The sequence below is a fragment of the Gavia stellata genome, chromosome 6 (genome assembly GCF_030936135.1).
Source record: "Gavia stellata isolate bGavSte3 chromosome 6, bGavSte3.hap2, whole genome shotgun sequence".
In the NCBI taxonomy this organism is placed as follows: Eukaryota; Metazoa; Chordata; class Aves; order Gaviiformes; family Gaviidae; genus Gavia; species Gavia stellata.
In genome coordinates, this window is record NC_082599.1 from 37201775 (window position 1) to 37225691 (window position 23917).

A 23917-nucleotide genomic window follows, 5' to 3' on the forward strand; every position below is an offset into this window, starting at 1 on the left:
ACAAACGCTATTTTTAGCTTTATTTATCAACTAGAAGACTGTCATAGTCAGTGATGTCTTACCATTATAGAAGAATTTTTATGTTCAGGTATTTGTGGGAAAACGACTTTCTTTTCAAGTAATTATGTGGTTATTTGTACATTAAATTCTCCTCGGTTCTTCTTTTTTGCCAAATTATTTGGTTGCTTCAATGTGGTGGTTTTCCGTGTACCTTGACTTTCATATTATGCTAGTTTAGTGGTGCTTGGATATGTCAAGTAACTACACTTGGGTTTATGATTGTAGTCTACCATATGTTAATGGGAATGCACTTAGAATTACGGTTTTTGTGTGTCTTAAATCTGTCCTATACATCATTTTGTTTTGCTAATTATTCTTCTTTGGTGGATGACATATAGAAGGAGTTATACTAATTTCCCAAATCTAGATCCAGGGATTTTAATTGCAATGTAAAAAAAAATTTGTGAAGTGTATCTGCTATCAGGTGAAGAATTTGAGAGCGCCAAGTTACGTGGTTAATGCTTGGCACAAGACCAAAAGCGTTTCCTTCCTATGTGGGAGAGTCAAGCATTCAGCGTAATGAGAGCAAGCAGTCAAATGATGGCTTATTAAATGTCCATCGTGACAAGTACTTCTCTCCTCTGTGGCAATCAGAGCTCTGAAACTTCTACATTTTGCAGTGTGGTTTAAGTACTGGTTCCAAAGCAATTATATTTTTGGCTTCTGGTAAATAGAAATTCTGTAGATTTGGTGGGGCGGGTGCTGTATTGCTCTTTCACAGGCATTGGTGCTTCTGACCAAGAGTATATTTATTACTGGCTTTCTCGGTGCCTGCTAAGGTGGGGTGATGTCATCTAGACCCAGTGTTATATGATTCAGCACTGGGCACCTCTGAAGCTGATAAGCATCAGCTTAGCTTCCTACCAGCACAGTGCCAGGGCTTTCAGAGACCAAATTTCTAGGTCAGTCCTACCATCCAGGCTTCTCAATGGATTCAAGATCTTGGGTCTGCCAGGCTCTTAGACCAGCTGGGTTCCCCTTTTGCCCAGCTCCTAGAGCATTTGGCCTCTTAAACTGTGAGATATCCCAGATACTCATCTATTCCAGAAGGCTGGCATCTTTGGGCCCTCTACAGTCTGCATCATGTGGCTGTCCAGGAGTTGTGGCTCCTGGCAGGCGATTGAGGGTGTGTTGGACTGCAGGAAGGTGTTTAATGCAGTCACAGAATCACTAAGGTTGGAAAAGACCTGTAAGATCATCAAGTCCAACCATTAAGCCCTGTCTGGTAGGTGGGGTGTAGTCTAAATGTGTGCTCCACAGGAAGATTTGGCAAAAGCATTTAATTTCCTTGAATTGTTTCTCTTGATGAATTGGCTTTTTTCTAGTGGACTAATAGTACTCTGTGGGAAAATTTCCAAATGCCGCTACTTGCGGAGAGTTTATTTGATTTGATTTAAGTAGGGTTGCACACGGGAATAACTCTATGTAGCTAACTGTTTGCAGGATTATAACTACAATAGCTAAACATGATTTTTATTCCCCTGCAAAGATTGGCATTATCTGCTGAAAATTTTTTCCGAGATCTTTTTTCCTGTTACTGCAAGTTGTACTGTAATCCAGGTCTCTTGCTTTTAAAAAGAAAAAAAGCAATGAAGAATATTTCCCTGAGAAACAGTAGAAACTGTCACCAGTCCTGTCTGAGATAAAGCACAGTCCGTAACCTAAACTGAATTAATGTCAAGCTTTCCATTGGTGTTTTAGGGATTAGCATCTCAGATGTGTTTTTAATACTATGCCTGCACTTTAGCTTAAGCTGATTTACAAAGTAAAATGTTTTTTATTTCCCAACAGACAAACAGTATGTGCTTTACAAGGAAAACATCCTGTGTTAGACGACGCTTTCGAGAATTTGTTTGGCTTCGGCAGAGGCTTCAGAGCAATGCAGTGCTTATGTGAGCAACTTTATATATGGCAATTTAATAATCTGTTAATCATGGAAGGGGAGGATTATTTCACATTAATTCTGAGAATTACAGAAGTCAGGGCTGGAAAGTGTCCTGTGTACTAGCACAAGTTTATTCTATACAAGCCGTTTTCTCTGCTTTAAACCCAGAAGAATGTGGTTTGTACTGATAGCCGTTTTTTGGTGAGCGCCCTTCTAATTTGTAACAAATTTGATCTGCGATTCCTTTTGCGATGCACAGGTAGCAGAAATAGCAACCTAGCGTAGGTGTACGTACCTCGTCTCTGCATTTTTGCAATGTGCTTAGGTTCTGCAAGGACCATTAGAGACCCAGCAAGACATGCGTGCAGGCCTAACAACTGGACCAGAAAAATCAGATTAATGTATTTTTCCCTTTGAGGTGTGTGAGAAGCCCTCCAGTTTCTCAACCTTGTGTTCCCAAATTCAATTTCATGAGCTTCTGGAACATGACCCGTGATTTTTCACATGCTCGGGGTTGGCATTTGCTTATTGCATTTTTCTCCGCTCTTTCAGATTTGGTTTTAACTGTGTATTTGCTTCTTGTTTATAAAGACAGCTACCTGAACTGCCATCTAAAACTCCTTTTTTCAATATGAACAATCCTCATCACGTGGACCATCGTCGGCAGGGGCTACAAGAATTCCTGGAAAAGTAAGTACAGCCTATCTTAGAGATGTTGGCATTTCTATGATGTCATCAATTTTCTGCTGTAAAATAGCTCATCTCTGGTACTTTAGAGCCACCGTGTGGTCATCTGTACGTGTTACACATTTGGTTTTATTTTTTATTTGCACAGTCTTATTTCATACACGTGACTTCAGCTCTGTCGGTTGTAAGGAAACTTCAACTGGGGCTTTTCCATTGTGTTTCATTGCACTGGTTATAAATAATAGTTTTGGATTTATGTCACTTCGCAATTGTGTATTGAGGTTGGGAGTTCTTTCACCATGATGTCTGTTTCTAGCTTTCAAGAATGAGCTGGATGTTCTCCGACAAACAGACTTCTCTCCCTCTTTATGTTAATGGAAAATCAGTGTCTTTGTGGGCTAAACCCCTGGGAGCCTGGGAAAATTCTGTAGCGACATCTCCTAACACAGATATTTCCTGTAATGCTAATTACTTTGTTTACGAGTGCCACTATCATAAACAGGATCTAGCAGCTGTGATCATTTTCAATCTGTATAAAATCATTCATCAGACTTAGCTAGAGTCTGACCTGTGTTACAAGGGAGTTCTGTATGAGTTTCGGTACTGCATCCCCCAGTCCCGCTGCTGTAACCACTTTACCTTCTACAGTGGCAGAGACCCTGTTGGTGTAATCTTCTCCTTTCTCTGCCATTCTCGCAGTACCCTGGCACTGCCGGTGTGAGAGCAGGCTGCTCACAGCTGCTGGGGCAGGAATTGTGCATACATTTGCAGGCTCTCCTTAGCCACTGCTCGGGGTAAGGGCATGGTAAAACACTGTGAGTAGAGACTTTTCATCTTCTTTCAGTATCATTGTTTCCATGAATCAGAACTGCATAAGCAAAGGAAAAAAGCAAATCATTTAAGTAGGCTTTAAGCCTTGTGGTCGGTGGGTAGAGCAATATTGGACCCACTATTTTTCCAGTCAGTGTGTTATAATTATAAGCCTCCCTAACAGACAACAAGTCATTGGTCCTGAGGTATATTTGTTAGGCTTAACAGCTGAAGGCAGGGAGAGCTAACTGCTGCAGGAATAATACTCTGTATACAGTTATATAGAATCTGTGACCAAAAGGATAGCCAATAAATACTGGCTGAAGGCGTGTGAGACAGGGAAGGGGAAGCGGAAAAGGATCAGAGGGGTTTTTTTTCTGCACCTCAGGAAAGAAGGACAGTGAAATAGAGCAACTGTGCTTCTAGAGGTGATACAAAGGGTGTTGTAGTTCAGGTCCCTGGGTCTAAGCAGTTCTAGCTTAGCTGTGCTGCCCCATGGAGTAGTGCGTTTCCAAAATCACTCCTATTTTAAAATGGCAAAGAGGGCCATCTGGTAACACGGTACAGCATTTCAGCATCAAAAACATTTACAACTACTGTCTGTGCTTCAGAAGGCAAAACAGAGAGGTAGATTCTCTTAAAACACATCTTCACTCTCCAATTTTGTGGATGTCTGTAGCTTAAATGGGTACTGACAGCAGAAAATGCCAGCATGTGGAGCACTTTACCTTGCTGCTGTTAGTCCAGGAGTGGGAAAAGAGGCATCTCTGTCGTAAGGTAATGATTTAAATGTTTGAACTTGGATGCTGTTTAGAAAGGTGTCAGCTTTCTCTCAGCCCGGGGGAATAGTTGAAAGGAATTTTCGGATGGGGTTGTGTTGTGATGAACTGGCTTGGCACCTCACGTGCTGTACCATTGCCCTCTGCTGGCTGGCACCTCTCTGCTGCTGCTTGCAGAAGGGATCTTTTCACCGGCTCAGCTAGGCTGCCATGATGCTTCCCCCCCCTTTTTTAATGAGTCTGAACCACAGGTTACGATTTCTTTCCCTGAAGTTGAATTTGTGCGGCTCATTAACAATATATATACACACACGCACACCTGTCTTCACTAAAGCTCTAGGTCTGGATGCTGCATGTTCTGTAGTGTGGCAATGCCAGGGGAAGCACGACCTCCCTGGTATATTAGAAAGGGGGTGGGAAAGGAGCCAGAAAGTATTTGCATGGGGCGGTGTAACCCAGAACTGCAAAACCGAGTGCTCTGTTTGCCCCAGCAATGACGGCAGTCACCGTGCACAAGCTCACAGCCCCACTGGTGTTTCTTTGTGGCAGTGGGAAGAAATGGGATTCCACCCTATGTAGACCTGTCAAGGGAGAGCTTCGCAGGTAACGTTTTTTCAAATGCCCGCATGTGATGCAGGAACCCGAGCTTCTCCCTTGTGCCTTGTGAGGTTATCAGGATCCCAGCTGCCTCTGAAATGGAGTTTGGATCTTTCACAGTCTCAGTTTGTGCCCTGTGTCCATTGCTGTGTGAGCAGCTTGCTGTAGTGTCTGCCCAGGCAAGAGCCACGCGCCTGAGGAGTAAGGATAGAGTGGCTGGAGGCTCTCTGATACTCAGCTTCTGGCCCTGGGAGCACCTCCACGTTGCCTGTATGTGGATGGCTATGGAGTTCTCTTGTTCCTCCTTCACCTGTCACTCCAGAACAAGTTAGCATGGGGCAAGGTGTATACTCAGAGCCTTTGTGAAGCCTCTCCGTGGTGGGCACAGTAGTGTGAGAATTAGGCCAACAGCTGGAAACTAAAGCAAACCGCTAGAATTTGGTGAAATCTGGGAACGGGTGTCCCATTTTGATTTGGCTTTACTGCACAAATGCAGGGTAAGACCTGCTTGTCTTATAGGTTATTATCTCTGAGTGATGAAGAGCTGTAAAGCTCACTTCTTGTCTGGGCATAATTCAATATTTCAAGAGGCCATTTGCATTAATGGAAGTCAGCTAGCCCCTTTCAATTATGAATTACTTTGTAAGAATAAGGAATATTATGTGTGTTTCCTGGTAAGTATCCTCATCCTTTGAGGATGTCTGTAAATTCACAGGAAAAGCTTATTCTTAAATTAGAGGTCAAAATTAACACTATCTTATGATATTAGGTTCTGTAAGATCCCCTTTGCTTTCATCCCTTTGTAGCTGCACAGGTTTAACTTTGGGATTTAGATTACCTTCACAGAAGATCATTTGGGTTTGCTTATTAGAAAACTAATTAACAAAACCTTTTTAAATGAAGTTGGGTTCAGTCACTGCTATTTTTTTTTAATTGAATACAGTTGGATCCCAAAAAAATCAGGTGGCTTAGGAAAAAGGATTAGTCTTCAATTAGTTTTCAAACATGCAGTTTACAATGGGGTGGAAGACGTACTAGGAGTTCTGAGAAAAGCAGTGCTCGGATCCACAGGAGATGAAGGGCGTCCACAGGAGACGAAGGGCGTCCACAGCGTTGCTGCTCCGGATGGCTGTGCCTCGGGCTCACTTGGTGCTGGAGCGAGCAAGCCACCCAAAACTCAACTGCCTGAGGCAGAGCCATTCTCTGGAGGTGGCTGGGCTTCTGCCTTCCTCCTCACACCTCCTTACCTTCCCCACAGCAGTCCCACAAGCAGGAGCTGGTGCAGAGTCGGAGGACTCTCCCAGAGGTGTCTCCACTGGGTGCACTCTCAGGGATGTGGAAAGCAGGAGGCTGGCTGCAAAAGGGATAGTTATCAGCTTGCCAGGGCTCAGGCGAGAGCATCGGCAGCCATGGGGCAAGCAGGATCTCCTTGGGTGAGTGGCGGCTGCCTCTTTCCAATGGAGCCTTGCTAATATTTCCTATCTGGCGAGTGAAGTGAATAATGCCTAGCAGGTGCGTGTTGCTTAATCCTTTCTTAAACGTATGCATTGTCAGATGCCCAACAGTTTCTTGGCAGTTGCTCGCTCTCAGTAACACTTCCTCCCTTATGAAAAATGAAGGAGGAAACGCAGTCGGCTTTTTTTTTAAGAGGAAACTGGGGCTTTGTTGGCGGTGGGCTGGGGCGAGGGGCTGAGGGCTGGGTGCTCAGCAGAGGGCACCACAGCACAGGCTGTCATCCCCCGCCTCAACTCCGGGGTTTTTTTTCTTCCCCTTGCTCTCCTGATATGATGTCAATGGGCAGAGTAAATTTGTCGAAAACAAAATCGGAGTGTTAACCTTCCACACACATGCAAGTGTGCATCTGTCATTGTATTAGGTTACAGTAGATACAGGAAATCTTTAGTTAGGATTAAGTTGTACTGTTCAGCCATATGTTGTTCTCCTCCAGCAGAACAGTGTATAATATACCTAATAAAATCATGTTGAAGAAAACCAGATTTTGGACCTTGTCCAAATAAGACAAAACACATGTTTTGTCTTTCGTAAATGTTCTTGCTGTAACACGGGGAAGGAGAAATGCTCTTCGTATAGTATCCAGCATTTCCTCAAAAATGACATTATTTCTTTTGGTTGTAAAGTGATGTTTTTTGGCCCTGCTTCTTTAAAGGTCTAGAGATCATGAGCATTTACTGAAAGCTTACAAACAAAGATTCACATGGCCGTGAATAAAAAATGATTTTATTACCTCTAATTCAAATGTAGAGCCTTATCCTGCAGCCCCCTTAATCACATAAGTAGTCATTATGCATGTGAGCAATCTGGCCAAGAAGAGTGAGATCTGACAAGTAATGACTACTGATGGGCTCAAGACTTGCAGGATTTAGCCTTTAGTTCTTATTCCAGGCGTGCATAGAAAGTCTGTTGTTCTCTTAAATATGCCCAGTCAGTTTATAGGAATTATCACCGTGAGCCATGACTCTTCCATTAGCGCGACGGCAGTGAGAGCTGATTTACATCACTGTAACCGCAGCTTTGCACTGACGCTGGCTGTAATAAAACTGTTTGAGAAGGACCGGGAGTGCTACTGGTTGTATTCAAACTGCGCACGCGTTCAGCCTCTGCTAAGACATCCAAGTATTAATATTATGACACTTTGCCTTTCCTCTTGCATTTTTAATTGTTAGGTGGTGTTTTGTAATTTTGATTTTGTTTTTAAAGTCCTTGGAGCCAAATCTATTTCTTAGGTGTACAACCCTTCACACAGTGAGTCCTCAGGACAGAGAAAGCCCTGGAGAGCAACTGCTATACCAGCATTTAATACTACTAGTAACATTTGGTGACAAATGTATAGTTATTTCCTTGAAGAAAGAGTATTTTGAACAGGAAAGCATAACGCTTACGGATAGCACAGAATTTATTTTTCATTTTGATTGCTTGAAGGATGCAATTAAAAAGCAATCTAACCTGTTGGTTCAGATGGTGGGGTAAAAAGCAGAAGTTATTTTTTAATTGAAAGAAGAAATGCTTCAAGGGTATGACTGGGTGAAAGGTGTTCATATATTTGCTTTTAGGATGGTTTAAAATGGTTTGCAAAATGCATTGAGTGTTTGGTCCCTCCCGCCCCTTGTGAACATATATATGTGTGTGTGTGATTAGCTTTATGAACATTTTTCCATTTCTTTGCCTTGGTTTCTCTTCACTCCTTTCACCTCCAGATGGCACTATGAAGCAGAAAAGAAAATGACTGTGAAATAATGAGTCCAATGTAAAGTAAAATTGGAAATTGAATTATAGCTGCAGAAAAAGGACAGTAGCCTTGAGGTCCTGATCAGTCTGTACTCTTATCACTTTTGTTTGCTGGTCCATGTGTTAGGTTACTGCCGAGTTAATAACAGTGCTTTAGCAGTTCAAGGCTTAGCAGAATTGTACTGGACATGAAATAAAGCTAAAATGAATTTGTGTCCAATATCATTGACATTAGTGCTCATTACTTCTCTGGTGTAATGCCTCAAACCATCTAAAATCAATTTTAAAGATTACCCATTATTTTATAAAGAAAATAAAATACATTTCAAACAGCAACAGAGCTGTAAGTGTAGCGTAATCTCATGAACGGTTAGTTACTTGTGTTTTCGTTGGTTGGCAGGAAACTTTTGAAGGTACGTCGAGAGGAAAATCTGTGAAACTAAATGCCATCCACAGAATTTAATATCTGTTTTGCTGGGTTACTTGGTATTAGACACGCAAATGTTAGAATTGCAGAAATGTGCATCCCCTCATTGTGCGCATAAGCCTGGGAAAAACAGTAACTCTAGTTACTCTACAGTAAACTCCAGCATGTTATTTTTTATAATTTTTTTTTAAGAGGAGGAAAAAGGAATGAGAAAATTTACTCCCCCAAGTGCATAAACTATAAATGTGGATTTATTGCGTGGAATGATACTTTTTCTTTTACTTTTTGTTGCAATGTTTGTCTTTGTTTGGAATGTATGTTTATCAAGAGTCAAGGCTGAAATCCTCTTTCAGTGGCCACTGAATGATGGCTTTTCAAACTGCATTCATGAAGCTGTTGCTGTCAAGGTGTGTAGACCTGTAAATTCTGTGTTTTGAATCATTTTTACACAGCATTTGCTGGCTTCTTTTACACTATGAAGAAGTTTTTCTGTATATTAACACACTGCATGCATTGATTTTACAGATGTCTATTTGCTATGTTTATTTTTAAGTAAAATTGTGAGAATTTGGATTGGATTAAAAAGGCTTTCTCTAGGTATGAAACTGTGCTTATTTTGAACTTCAGCGAAATCTGTTTTTTCTGAGGCTGAATTTCAAATGCACCTGGTAGATCATTAGGGTCATTGCGGACATTTTGTCATTGGAAGGTGTCAAAGTTTGAGTTATTTGGTTGAGACTCTGTGTGTGTTTACCTAGGCAAATGAAATGTGCATGTACACAAATACCCCGCATTTTCACTTGGATATCTTTTATTACTTATTTTGATTTGACAGATTTTTATAGGCTTAGATGAAGCCAGAACTCCTTTAGTGTATTTATTAAATGTTATTGTAATGTTGGCCACTTTAGACAACAGTTTTCAGAACATGTGTTCTAAAACATTACGGTCCAAATACACCATTAATCTTATTTGCGAGAAGGAACTAATCAGTTATACTTTGCATTTTAGTCAGAGTACCTATAGAATGCAATATTTCTTTCTGCTTTTACTAGTTCTTACGTTAATGTCATCTCTCGTTTCCTCTTGCATAGCAATGACTTTTTTGGTAATGACTGTAACCTAAATAGGTAGAAATAGGTAAATATTGACTCTTAATAGTTTTGATTTGTTTAAAGATATTTTAATAATTTTCTGTGGAGCACTGTTTGGCATGATCATAGACTCTGACTTTATTACGTGAGTAAAATTACATGTACATATAAAAAAAAGAGTCTCTTGTTAATCATTCTAGGATTTGTGTATTAAAGAATTCCTTCTCTAGAGAAACGTTGGAGCAAAGTTGCCTTTTTCTTTTTTTTTTAATAGTGATGATGATCCTCAATTCTCAGTCCTTGTAAAAGTATCTCTACAACTTTCTGTGTTACTGGAATGTATTGTATTTTGTTTACTCTCACTTGATGTAAGTGAATACTCTGTGCTAAATTTATTTGAAGATTTAATTTAAAATACATATAAACCAAAGATTAAAATGGACTTTTGAAAAGAATAACTGGAATGACATAGTATTTAAGATTCCCTGAAAACTGTTTGCAAGTAAATTTAAATCAGCGTTTAGTATTAGCATTTTCATTCTAGCTAAATGTACGCATATTTTAAAAGTGTAAATGATTTTGGCTAGTGTTGGCTCTGTTGTTTACAGGTATTTCAAAGTCCTGATGCTGTGTGTGTATGAAGTCCTCTGTCTCTGTACACACTTCTTTTCCCTACTAAAGAAATTGGTGACTTGTAATTTTTAGAAAACCTTAGCTATTAAAAAAAAGAGTTCTCCAATGGAGACCAAATTTTTGTAAGAGTATATGTCTCCAACTGCCTAAAAATCATTAATTGATCCATGTGGTAATAACAGATGGTTAAATGGAAGAAATGTCCTTGAAGTTATTCTAATAGCAGATGTGCCTAACTATTAGCTTCATGTTTTTACTCGCCTAAAATTCCAAATAATGTAATAAGAAAGTAACACACACCTAATCATTTTAATATGTTCATTACCTTCTGTTACTGATTTAGGACTCATCTGAAAACTTAAAAGCAAGACATCATTTAGAATTTGTTCTGGTAAAACACATTAGAATATATGTGCGTATGTGCATCTATATAAACACATTTGACTTTTTTCTTTTTCCAGGATCCTGCAAGATGCATTATTGCTGTCAGACAGTAGGCTTCACCTCTTCTTACAGACTCAGCTAAGCCCAGAAGATATGGAGGCTTGTGTATCTGGACAGACCAAATACTCTGTTGCTGATGCAATTCATAAGTTCGCCTCTTTGAACAGACGTTTTCCTGTAGAAGATGAAGAGAGAAAAAAAGGAAAAAATTATGCGGACTCTGATTCAGAGAGGTGATTTCTGTATTTCCTTACTTTCTGAGATTATATATACATACACACACACATGCGCATGGTTCACTTTTTTTGTTGATGTAATACTAAGATAATGAAAAAATTAATTGACTGAGATTTTATTGAGCTGTGACAGCTCATCATAGAAGTCTTCACACACACCTCCACACTGAATTAATGAATGCAGTAGAAATTCAATTATCTGCATTCTGATTATGTGAATTTCATTTAGTCAGACTTGAATTATTCGCGTTTAAATTATCTTGCTAAAAAAATATCCAACTGCACTCCAAATGGCTAATTAAAAGTCCAAATTTCCTGTCTCTCTTTGTGACTGGAGATAATTAAAGTTCTCCTCTGTTACTCAGGCTTTGAGTGTGTTGTGAAAACCAATTTCCTCCTCTTATTTTTTTTTTTTTTCCCCCCCTCTCCCCTTTTTCTGCAGTTCATCCTCCGGGCTCGGACCTAGTGATGACAGCATTTCATGTGGATGTAAAGCAAGCCCAGCTTCTGAAGAATCATGAAAAATCATTGCTGTATTTCTATCTTAAGGACAGTACAAAGTTGTTTCTGCTCTGTTTACTGGTTATGTGTGCCACGTAAACATGTCTGGCTGGTAACGCGTACCTAAAAGATGCATCGTCAATACAACTATACGTCCTTACAAAATTTTCAAAACAGACCTTGATACTATTCTTTGTTGATTTATTATGTACGTTGATTGAAGTCTACATGCTACCTATTGCATTTAGGTTTTTGTGACTATTAAAATCTCAGTATTGGGTAAGTCATGCTCTGCTGACATATGTGGCAGTTAAAATATTTCCCTTAGTGAGTGCATGTCTTGGATCTTTAAAGATAACTTAATTCCTCAGCTTAAAAGTTGGTATATCATATCAAATATATTCAAAGCATCTTTTTGTAATTTGCATCAGAGAAGTTTAATCTTTAGAAGTCATTTGACATTGGTGATGAAATTACATACCCCACAAGGTATTAACTTTTTAAAGTAGCTCAGCAACATCAGCAAAACAACATTTGTACAAACTTATATGCTGCTGACAATTTGAGATATATTTATATCTTCCTCTCGTCTTTCTGTAATGTTTATGGAAAGCTTGGGTTTATCATGCATAAGAACTGAAGGCCAAAATTCTTGAGCGTGGTTGCTTAGAAGTTATAGAAATATTAATAAAAATGACACCATTTCTAGGCTTGCTGGAGATTCTCAGTTCCCAGGGAATTACAGATACTCATTCCGAGTGAAAATCCTGGATGAGATGCATTGAAACCAATGGCTGAATTTTGCATCGACCTCGCTAGGGCCAGGATTTCATTTTCAGCATGTTTAACTTTAGGCATCTATATTTGAAGATGCCGGGAGAGATGTTTTAGTTTAGCAACTGAAACGGAGCATATCTTCCTCTGAGATGATGATAATCACATAGCTAATAACACCCTGTACAGACATGGACCTCTCCACTCTTTGGGAGTAACAGAAGCTGCTGATTTCACTGTGGCTGTAGTTAACACGTTGGAGTACTGACTTTTTCACAAACAAAAGGCAGGCTTGAACACAACTTCGTAACCACCAACACTTACTTTGATTAAATGTCAGTTTTGTTCGTTATTGTTAACAGCAGCTGCATAGTGTCTTGTCCCAGATTCTGTCAAAGGAATATGTTTCACTGTGGTGTTGTATTTATATTTGACATTTAACTGCTATTAAAAAGAGCTGGGGGGTCTGATCACCCTAGCAAAGCTCCCATTAACTTCAGGGCTGTAGTTACCAGCCTAGAAATGGAGAGATATATATATATATATATTTTTTTTTTTAAGCATTCTGTGGATACTTTCAAAGGAGGGACGTTTTAAACCTGTGAATTACAGAAACAATAGATTATTAAATGGCCAGCTAATAAAGGTTAGCATAGGCATGTGTGGGCATGCTTTTTTAAAGCATCCAGCTGGGAATCTGTGTAATTTTAGAAACCTGTTTTAATAGCCTGAGGATAATATCTCTTAGGTAACTACTTTAAGCCACTGTATTTTGTTGATGGTAGCACTTTTCTAAGATAAATATCCGTGGTTTTTTGCTTGGTCTTATTGAATTGCACAAATGTATCTATTTACCTTCTCAGCTTATTTGTTAGTTAGCAGCAAAGCTATTTTAATGTAAAAGTGATAACATTTAATTAAAGCAACAAGTTATCACTAAAAGTAGCTTAAAAAATAGCTGTTATTGCCAGGCAGAGATGTTTGATTACTTGACTTTTTTTTTTTATGATGGCACATTACAAGAAGAATTGTTTAGCAAATTTATTTAAAAGATGGGGAAAATATAAAAACAAAACCTGGAATAGTGTCTGAGAAAGATATTAATGTTTTTATACAATGCAATGTTAGGGTAGTGGGTGTTTTATTTTGTATTAAAATATTGAGCTAAACTGTTGTAGCACTTTACAATTCTGGCCTACTAACATGTCTTCAGTATCTGATGAACATTACAGAAATACAAGGTTTGGAGAGCCTTTGTGGCTATTTTTTATTATTAATTCCAGGAGCTTATCTATATGCCAGTTGAGTGTTTTCCAAATCAAGATGTTTCTGAAATAAATATTTGTTTTCTAATAGTTCTATTGTTGTTTTGTTATTTTCTTTGTCACCCTGTTCAAAAATTCTAAGACTACTCTAACAGAACTTTTTTCCCAGCTTTGACAGAAATTTGTTTAGATATTTATCTTTTGAATGTTGTTTGTATGTAGTATTACTGGAATTTTTCTTATTAAAGTGGAAGGAAAAGTATTCTATGGTCTAGTATGTCTCCTTTTTGTATCAGCTGTATGTAATTGCATATAAGTGCTTTAAGATGTTTTGTTTAATTTGGAACATTTAAATGTAACTTATAAATTTAAATGTAAAAATATTTTTCATGTCTTTTATGACTCCAATGATTTAGTGATTTTTTTCAACACTATGTAATATATTTTGATTCAGTTGATCACTGGTATTTTGAGTCTCATTTTTTAGTATTGAATAATGCTGGTATTTCCTGCTAGTTTTTTAAGCAGGCTAATATCTAGTTTATAATATCATGTAATTACTATTGCTAATTTATATCTAATTGCAATCATTCTGCACTCAAAAACTTTGCTTTATCTTTTGCTTAGAACTTTATGTTCTCACTTTGATGATGATTTATTAAAAGCTTTTAAGTAACTAAACAAGTTACTTCAATAGAACAAGTTACCACTTTTCTATTTTGTGTTTAAACCTCCCAGTACGGTTTCCTTTATTTCAATATCAATATCCTAATCACTTTATGACTTACAATGTGTAATTACTCTTCAACTATTTTTGTTTATATATATATACACACACACTGTTGTATTTGGGTTTGTTGTTGTTATTGGTTTTGTAGAAAATGTAAAGAAGTGAAAATTCACTCCAGTCATATGTGCTGTCACATTCTATAACATATTGTAAATCACTATTAAGCAACCTGTTATTTACAGTGTCATTAAAATATACTTTCAAGAAAAGTGAGAAAAATTGTCTTTTGGAATGAAAATTTTGATTTAAATAGCAATGTAGTTTTACAAGCGCTGAGAAAATTTATACTCTTAAATGCCCCACCATATAACACTGCAACATTCTGTGTCCAAGTCTTTTTTTGACATGTGCCATATTGAGTTTTTTTCCAGAGCATTATTTAAATTATATAGGTACACAGTATTTGTGACTTGCTGTGTTGTAACACACAAGGTACAGACCAAGTCGCGGTGAGTAGACAAAAACCCGTGTGTGTTTCTGTGTAGTCCCTGTAATTGTGCTGGTGACCCGGGAGCGTTTCAGCCAGGGGCTTTTTTTTCCCCACCAGCTTTTACAATGTTGCGAAAATGTAAGTCACTATTTCTAGTATCAGGTTCATTCTTTTCAAGAAAGGCCTAAACGCTTTAGGAAAGACAAAATTATTCCCTTCTTCGATGTTAAAAATACTCCGTAAGGTGTTGGATCGCTTCTGGAATAGAAAATAATTCGAGCGACCTTCTACCCCAGAAATCAAGCTTTCTCCTCGGGGCTTAACCCCCCCTTTTTTAATTTGCGAGCCCCCCCAGCACACGCCTCTGCCTTCGCGAAGCTGTCGCGCAGGGGCGGGCGGGCGCTCCGAGGGCGAGCGGCAGCGGCGGGTGCCCGCGGGGCTCTGCTGCCGCGCTGCCCGGCAGCGGCTGCTCCCGCGGGGCGCCGCGCTTCGGCGCGGGCGCGGAGGAGGTCTTAAAAAAGGGGGAGAGGGGAAAAAAAAAAAAGGGAAGAGGCAGGCAGCATCCCAGGGCGCGCTCGCCAGGGCGCCGGGAGGCAGGAGCGCCGCTCCCCGCCGCCGCCGCTGCGCCCCGGCCCGGCGCTTCCGCGCGCGCCCGGTGCCCTCCCGGCGCTGCCCCGGGGCCGCCGGCCGCGGAGCGGAGCGGAGCGGGGCCAGAGCCTTACCTGGGGCCGCCGTCCTCTCCGCCCCGCTCCGCTCCGCTCCGCCCTGCCCGGCAGGGGCTGCCGCCCCCCCGCCGCACGGCTCGGATGGCGGCGGCGGTGTGCGCGCCGGCCGGCGGCTGCGTGCGCGCACGCGTGCGCCCGCGCTCGCGGGGGGGCGGGGGGCGGCTGTCAGGGAGCGAAGCCGCCCGGCCTTGATCCGGTAACTCGTGGCAACCGCAGCCCATGGCAACGGCGGGGGGAGCGGGAGGGAGCGGGGGGGAGGGCCCGGCCGCCCGCGCTCCCGCAGCGCCCCCTCCCCAACCCCGCGCCCACGTGCGGCCGCGGAAGGCGCCAGCCCGGCTCTGCCCGCGGGGGCGGCGTGGAGACCGGCTCCGCGCGCCCCCGGCAGCCCGTTGTTGCCCCCGCCGCCGCCCCGGGCTCCCTCCTACCCCCGCTCCCGCGCAGGCGGCCCCCCCGCCCCGCGCCCCCCTCCTCCGCCGGCCGCGCCCGCCGCGCCGCGCCGCCAGGGGGCGCTGTGGGTCAGCGAGAAGCGCGCAGCCGGGCGGGGTGCGGCGCGGAGCGGGGCGGCGACCCCCGCGCTGCCAGCGCGCTCCATATCCGCGGCGTTCCGCGGGGGCGCGGGGTTATCAAATATTTTTCCTTTATTTCTCGGTTTTACGGCTCCCCACGCCCCACCCCAGAGCCCCTCCCGTAGCCGCGCAGCTCCGCAACCAGGCAAACCGGGGAGGCGCCCCCCGCGCTGGGGATGGGGCTCAGCCGGGGCGGGGGGGCTGCACCTGCCTCCCCACGGGGCAGCCCCCGCCGCCCCCACGCACCGGCCCCCACGGCACGGCAGCGCCGGGCTCCACAATGTTTTAAAAACTGTTTTATATATATTTTTTTTATTACTACTTTTTGTAATTTTTATACAAAAGCAATTAGGGGCAGCGCAAAGCCAAGGCGTGACATTTACCAGCCTCCGTGGCAGGCAGGCTGCACTTAAATGGAGGCCTTTCTGCGGAACAACAAGAGCCAAAAGGCCTTGTGTCACCCGGTTATGTAAGACACAATCTCGCCTGAAAATGCACAATGAATCGGGAAGGATTTATGTAATTAATTGACCAGTCTTAACCTGTTATCGTGATGTAAGGAATTTGGAACTCATTAATTTGGGCCCTGACAGATTTCATATTAGAGCTGGCAAATATGGATTGAGCCTCTTATTCTTGTAGCAGCTGGAATTTCCATGACAGTGAGGATTAGTGAAGAAGACCTATTGCTGGAGTCAAACTGCCTCTTTTGTAATCAGCAGCCCTGCTCTGCATTAAAGGGGTAATGGGAAAGAGAAAAAAAATAAATACCAAAAGGAAATAACAAGAAAGAAACGTATTCATGTATGAAGCAGAGCAGGGGAGGGAGAGGAGGGACATATCCTGGAGAGCAGAGGCACCAGAGTGGGGGTTTCCCGGCCCCGTGGCAATGAAAACGCCACAAAGGCAGCCCTGGCGTGGGGGAAAGGGAAGGTGCCCGAAGGAGAGCTCTGCAGCATCAGCGTGGGGCTTGCTGCCTCTCGGCCAGACCTTCAGATGGTGCCTCCCAGAAGCCACCGAGCACTTGGGGCTGTGGCGTCAGAGGTTCTGGGAGCGGGCTCTGTGCTGCCAAGGGCTGGAGGGATTTAGGGACAGAGGGGTTTGGGTCATGATCCTGGGGAAGTGGGGACCGGGAGGTACCTGTCTTCCAGCCTGGACCGTGACGCCCTCTCCGATTGGAAAAAGGACGCTTAGGGTGGGTAAGGACTAGGTCCGGGGATGAGGACAGGCCTCCACGCAGCCGTGGCAAGGGTAACGCCACACATGATGTGCCTCACCTTGCCGCGTCCAAAGATGAGAGTAAGAAAACTCCCTTTGTCTGCTGGTTCGCGACAACCTTTCAGTACGGTTTTTCACAGTAGCTGGCTGGGGAGGGCCCTCATCCCATTATCATTTCTAGGCATTGACGTAAAAGTAATAACACTGGGTGCAGACTGTATGGAAACAGTCTAGGAGCTTTTAGTTTCTCTCCTGGCAACCTGTTAATGACTGTCCCGGTAGTGAAAACAGTTGTTAGAAATTACTTTAAAAGGTTTCCACAAGGCATCATCTTATTTCTGCCTGCAAAGTGTTTACCCACTCTTGTGACAAATGCCTTGCAAAGATGGAGGGATATTTTTCCTTTTCTCATTGTTTCTTTGCTTTATGCTTTTTGGTAGTTGAACATTTCCCCACCACGATAGCTTAGACCCACCGTTTGCTCCTGTGGATCATTTCTGCATAGTAACTGGGAGAAGGGAAAAGATGTAAAACAGGGGGAATTGACAGTAAAACTACAATTATTTGCAAAAACTGTAATGGCAAATGCAGATTAAAAATAAAATACAGCAAATAAGGCCTATGTGGCTCAAATCCTCTGGTCAACCTCATCCATGTGCATATTGGCCTTGTCTCCCATCATTGTGCCAGGATGCTTATATGAATCCTGGTATCAAAACTCGAGCATTCAGTCCTAAGTTTGGGAATCTCCACGGGGTTGAGCACGTGGTGCTGGAGACCTGCCCTTACCAAATTGCAGATTCTGTCGAGAAAGGGCTACCGTGTCCTCCTTGGGGGGCTAGATCTAGCTCCGTGGTAGCCTTTACATTGCTCTCACAATTGTCAGCTAATAGTCTAGATCATAGCTTTAATCTCCTTGATTTAAAACAAAAAAAACCCAGCCCAGGAGTACAATTTGATTGTGCGCCTTCAAAGAATATCTTTTGTCTTACTGTCTCCTGATAAATTAAGAAATCTTCACACATGTCATCTAGCTCAGATTTCCCCCAATGGTAGGGAATAATTTATCTTTTATGGTGGCACACAGACCCGACCCGACCATTGTCTCACCGAGTCTACCTTTGCTTTTTTTAATGTATCAGGAGTGGCAAACCGCTCAGGTACTACTGTAACTATAGGTTTTGCTCAAACGTTCCTCTTGTTAAAATGAGGATCAGGCGCAGCTAATTTCCACGTTAAATGTGCCAGCATATGCCTGAGCTTAGAATTATTCCAAACAACAAAACAAAGCATTTTAAACTTTAAATGAATATTGTAATTATAAGTATTTGCACTTTCTCTGATTCCTTCCCATGGATATATTTAAAATATGCCTGAGTAGTAGAACTTTCCTGTGACACCCGTGATTTTGGGTGCTTGCAAAATTAAAGCGAAGTATTCATTACTAGTAGTGTCTTCCCCTCCATTTTTTTTTTGCTTGTGGGTAAGAAAACAGTCATCAGCCAAGACGGGTATTTTGTCGGATTCTTACACTATTTTTATTCTCTGATGGTTAATCAGAAAGCAAAGCAAAAACATGATATAGAAAACTGAATACAGAAAAAACCCCACAGTTAAACCTTCTGAACAAAAATATATTTACTTCAGATATTTTGTAACTTACACCAATACCAAAGGCCTGTTCTAGTTTATGTGCAAATACTAAATGCAAATTTCACAGTAGAAGTGGTAAGGAAATATCAAGTGCTGGTTCAGTTGAAGTCAATGAAAAACACTTTGTGCTGCTTATGCTGAAGGTGAAAAAATTCTGTCTTTCGAATGGCACTCAGATTAAATATGACATTCTTGTTTGAACCAATAGGTGGCCTTTTTGAATGTGCTATAGTTAATTTTTTCCTGAAAACAGAAAAATGTCTGCTTTGAAGTAGAGAACATTTTCAAACTTATTTTCAAATACAGTAAAAATGTATTTTTGCTTCTGAAAGACAATAGGTAGTAGATGAAGTTCTGGATTTATTTCCCAGTATTCTAGAAGTTTTTGGTGTATTTATGTTTACATTAAGCCCTGAGTCTTCAATGCATGATAATGATCAACAATAGCAATGATAAAGTGGACTACAAAGTCTATCCTTTCTTTTTTGTATGTTCATGCTCTCAAAATGCCATATATTTCCAGTTTCTAAAACCTCTCATAGGTTCTTATTTCCTGTTATTTACACAGGTAATTAAAACAGTAATTAGAACAGTATCTCCTTGTGCTTCAGGAAAGGAGCACTTGCGGTTTTTTGGAAGTCACCCCTGAGACGAGCGTCAGGAATCTTGATTCTGTTTTATTTCCTATATAAGCAATACATTCTTAAAAGGGTTTCTGCAAGGAAGAGGCAGCCAGCAGCCATAAGTGGCCAAGCTCTCTTAAAAGCCTGGGTCAGGTGAGGCTGTTAAGCACTTGAAAATGGACCCTTGAGTTCTTCAGCACATCTCTCACTTAGGCCTGGACCCCTGAGATATTTTAGCAGCTCAACTCACTGAGTTGTGTTTTTCTGGATACATGACTATTCCTTGGATTTTTGCCAAATTTTGGGCTTGTGGTTTTGTCCCTATGAAGACAGTGTGAGGCTGAGAGCTGGGCAGGTATCCCAGGAGGGAGGCATCACCCTGTGCCTGTCTTGCCCCTGCGGTCTTCTCTCGGCGTTTGCTGGTGGCCCTTGTCCAAGAGCAAGTTCAGAGTCACAAGGACTGCTGGTCTGATCCAGTTCTTATTGAAGGCAATGGCCGTCAGGTAGTAACATACAACTTGGTCTGCGCACAGCACTCTCACCATGAAATCTGGCTTTAATTAGAGACCTCAGTGTGGGACAGGAGGTCACCCACACAGTCCAGTGTACCTGTGTTCCCATTTGTGTCTGCACACTGTTTTTTACTTCCGATGTTCATTTGAAGACTCTGTGTGTTGAATTATGAGATTGAGGCACCTAAGGTGTGGTGAGAGTTTTTCTCAAAAGCTAATGTTAGCCTAGGGTTCCTAAAGAAATTTAGTTGCTCTGACTCAGCCCCTGAAGAAGCCCATCACTCCCCTGACATGGGGGGGAGACCTTGGGAGACCTGGTCCTATGACAGAAAAGTAACCCTATGAATGTCCACCTTGGGACAGTAGTACTTAGCCCCAAGAAACAACTTGGTTGGAAGAGTAACCTGTATATAGCAATAAGATGGCTTCTTATTATATGGCAAGAAATGCCTTGTAAGTGCTGTTTATATGAATCTTCTCTTTTATTACTATTTTCTGCTCTATAAACGACCCACAACTCTTGCTACTTCTAATGATCTAAGGCACTGGGAGGGGAGGTGGCATATGACTGTCTATTCATCAAAATGTTGCCGATCTAGTCACACAAAAAAGGAAGTCCTAAAGAAAGTTTGGCTCCTGGATGGTTTGAATTTTGCTGGGAATTCAAAGCTCCCCCTTGGCACCAGAGTCAGCACATCACTGGCTGGATATAGGAAGTTAATAATTCGTCTTGTGTTTATGATAAAGCGTTTCTTTCTGAAGTCTCAAAGCCTTTTGCGATGAGGGATTAATTCAGCCTTACAATAAACAGGATCTACTATTTTACAGCTGGGGAAACTGAGGAAGAGTGAGGCAACACACAGGGATATACAGGGCGTCTGTTGCAGATAAGGGAGGAACAAGGATCCTCCTGCTGCTGGGCTCCACTGCTTTACCTGCTGGGAGGGACAAAGTGCCATGCTCCTTGTGAAAATCTCACCCCAGCTATCAGCACGAAGTGTTCCTGAGAGGTAGCAGAGGGGCCCCAGTTTTTGATGTTTGACTTAAAACAGCTGAAAGGGATTTGCTTTTTGCTTCCAAGCGCTGTGCACTCTGGCACTTGGAAACCAAACTTCCTCTGGCATCTGTTGCATCTGAAAACTTTGGGCTAATTATCCTTTGGGTTGCAACATTCAGCACAGAAATTTATGTCTATTTTGGAAAAAGGGGGTTACTCACTCCTCTCGCTAATTAAAAAAACCAGAGGTGAGAAGGGAGAGGCAATTAGGGTACCTTGTTTGTATTGGTTAAATAAGCAGCACTGACGGGATTTTCTCTGAGGGACACTTGCAGAAGTGCTGCAGTCTTGTTCGTATCAGGTGGTGTTATCATGAGAACTGGACTGAAGGAAGCAGGGCTGATGTTGACTAAAAACTACAGGGAAGATTGATTTTGGCTGGATCTTTCAGTCTTTACTCATCCATCCATGACAGCACTTACTAAAATAATTTGAAACTGCTAGCATGAGTAAAGACGATTTGTGCGAATGAGCACTGCAAACCTGGGCTTTAAACTTCCCCTACCAAAGTTGTGTTGCCTGTTCAGCTGATTCCAGCACACCTCCTCACACCACATGAATTTATTTTGCCGATGGGATGTGTGACCTGGCCTTCAATACCACCATAAAAACAAGTCTCAAAAATTGACTTCAAATACAAGCATTATAGGTAAATGTAATTTTCTAGATTGCAACAACCCCTTTAATTAAACCCAAGCAGAATCTTTTAAGGTTCATATTTTGCTTTCTGACCAGGTCTTTTTCTCAGGGTGGTGACTGAGACACTTCACCAGCAGGGTCTGCGAGCTTATCCTTGATTCTGCATTGTTTGTACAAAGCGACGATGACTTCTGAGCAGGAGATGAAGACTGTGCCAAGGACAGAGCATTGTGCCGTGCCTGGAGCTTTATTGGCTCTTCCCTCCCACCCTGTTTCTTGCTAATCACAATGGCTTCCTACAGCGCATTTATCAGTGCAGGCCACTGCCTGTAAATAAGAGAGTTCTTGTCCTTTCCAGAGGCCAGAAGTACAATGTTATCTTTCCTTTTTCCCACAGAAGATAGCCATTAGGAAATTCCTTGGTTTAGTTTGTCCCTCCTTGTTCCTGGATGATGTTGGAGCCATTGTAAAAAGATGAGGCTTACATTTCCTTCTGAAGATGGCAAACTCATTGATGCATGGGATTGACGAGCTGGATGTGCGCTAATGTGTTGCATCCTGTAAGGAGTGGAGTATTTGGGGCTACTTCAGGGCTTGGGAGTCCATAAAGCGTTTTGCTGGTCTGGGAACAGAGTACTTGGGATTTTCCTTGGTGAAACACAAGCAAGTATAGACCTGAATGTTCAATTTAGTGAAAAATTATTCAGGGAGTCAGTTCATGGCAGCAGTGGTGATGTGCTTGCACTCATTCATGACCATCACTGTCAGCACTCCCTGAAATTTCTTCGAAGGCAGTGCCCTAACTCCTATGTGGGAATAACTTGGGGAAGAGACCTCAAAGATTTGGCTTTATAAAGTGAAATGCAATTCCTAGAGAAGGATCATCTGGCAGCTCTCCGTCTCTCTGTCTGTCGTACCAGGGAGGGCAAGCAGGGGCCCCTGGCTCAAGCTCTCCTGCCACAACCGAGGGGGACCGCTTTCACTGTGGGTGGTGTCAGGGATGTCACCAGCGGGAAGGTCACCTGCTCTTGCTCGTCACCGGTTCACACCACTTTGATGTGGTTTTGCCCTGTCCAGCTTTTCCCCCAGGAAACGGTGCTTTGGGGTCTGCTGAGGGACGTTTGCCAAATTCTACTGCTTGACCGCACGACGCTTTGCCGCTCCCCTGATAGATCTGAGGAGTTCAAGCTCCCCTCTCCATTAGGCAGGTGTTAATACTGTGCGCATGCAGAAACTCTACAGGCAGATAAAGGATTTTACTTTTTGCGAGTCACAGATTAACAACCAAACCATCCTCACTTACAGGAGTCATCCCCCAGGGTCAGATGAACCATTTGTGTTAGCAAGAGAGGCGAGACCTCCCGAGATGTGCCAAAATGATCCTGAGATGAAATTGCTCTGCTCTTCCCGGGAGGGCCCGCAGCATGTCGCAGGGTCGGCTGCATAAATTGTATGTTCTTCAGGGCAAGGACCTTGCCCTCCAATTTGTCTGGGAAGCACGTGTTTGGTGCCCTGTACCACAAATAATAAATAACCGCTTCGGCTGCTTGGGATTATGAGTCTATTCTCCCTTCTGATTCATTTCTTGTTCCAACATGCCAGTGATGCAGTTTTACTGGAGTATGTCAGTTGTTGGTGTTAGCCCCCTGCTCTTCCCTTGCTCACGGTAAGGCAACTGTCATCTCCTGTCTACAGCATACTTTACAGCACCAAGGAAGAATATTAATAAGATTTCCAAAGAGCTTGCTGCCAGTTTTGGTGGAAGGGTTTCCTACAAAGCATGCACAGCAAAACTCCCAGGAGACAGAAGGAGAAAACCCTCCTTCTGAGAGGAGCTGGTGTCGTCCCGTTTCATTGTCTGTGTCACTGTAGCACCCCCATGACTCTGACACGCTGTTCTGTGCTGCTCTGGCTTGTGCTGATCAATGTAATTTCCTTGGTTGAACATCTTTATTTCAGATTTCTAACGAGGTATTAACAAGTTTCCCTGTGCCTAATGGTTAGGTGTTGTTCAGCCTGGAGAAGAGGAGGCTGAGGGGAGATCTCATCGCTCTCTACAACTACCTGAAAGGGGGTTCCAGAGAGGTGGGTGTTGGTCTCTTCTCCCAAGTAAGGAGTGACAGGACAAGAGGAAATGGCCTCAAGTTGCACCCAGGGAGATTCAGACTGGATATTAGGAAAAATTTCTTTACTGAGAGAGTGGTGACACACTGGAATAAACTGCCCAGGGAAGTGGTGGAGTCACCATCACGGGAGGTATTCAAGG

At 42.6% G+C, this 23917-nt stretch overlaps 1 protein-coding gene across 1 annotated transcript in view; it reads left to right on the forward strand.

Moving 5' to 3' along the window:
* The window catches only part of SNX10 (sorting nexin 10), a 36019-nt gene extending 24397 nt beyond the window's left edge, over positions 1-11622 (forward strand). Inside the window, exons 4-7 of the mRNA XM_059818645.1 lie at positions 1852-1952; positions 2537-2635; positions 10680-10895; positions 11341-11622. Coding sequence (XP_059674628.1) covers positions 1852-1952; positions 2537-2635; positions 10680-10895; positions 11341-11419 — 495 coding nt within the window. The 3' untranslated portion in view covers positions 11420-11622. The remainder of the gene's footprint in view (positions 1-1851; positions 1953-2536; positions 2636-10679; positions 10896-11340) is intronic.
* The last annotated feature ends 12295 nt before the right edge of the window (positions 11623-23917 follow it).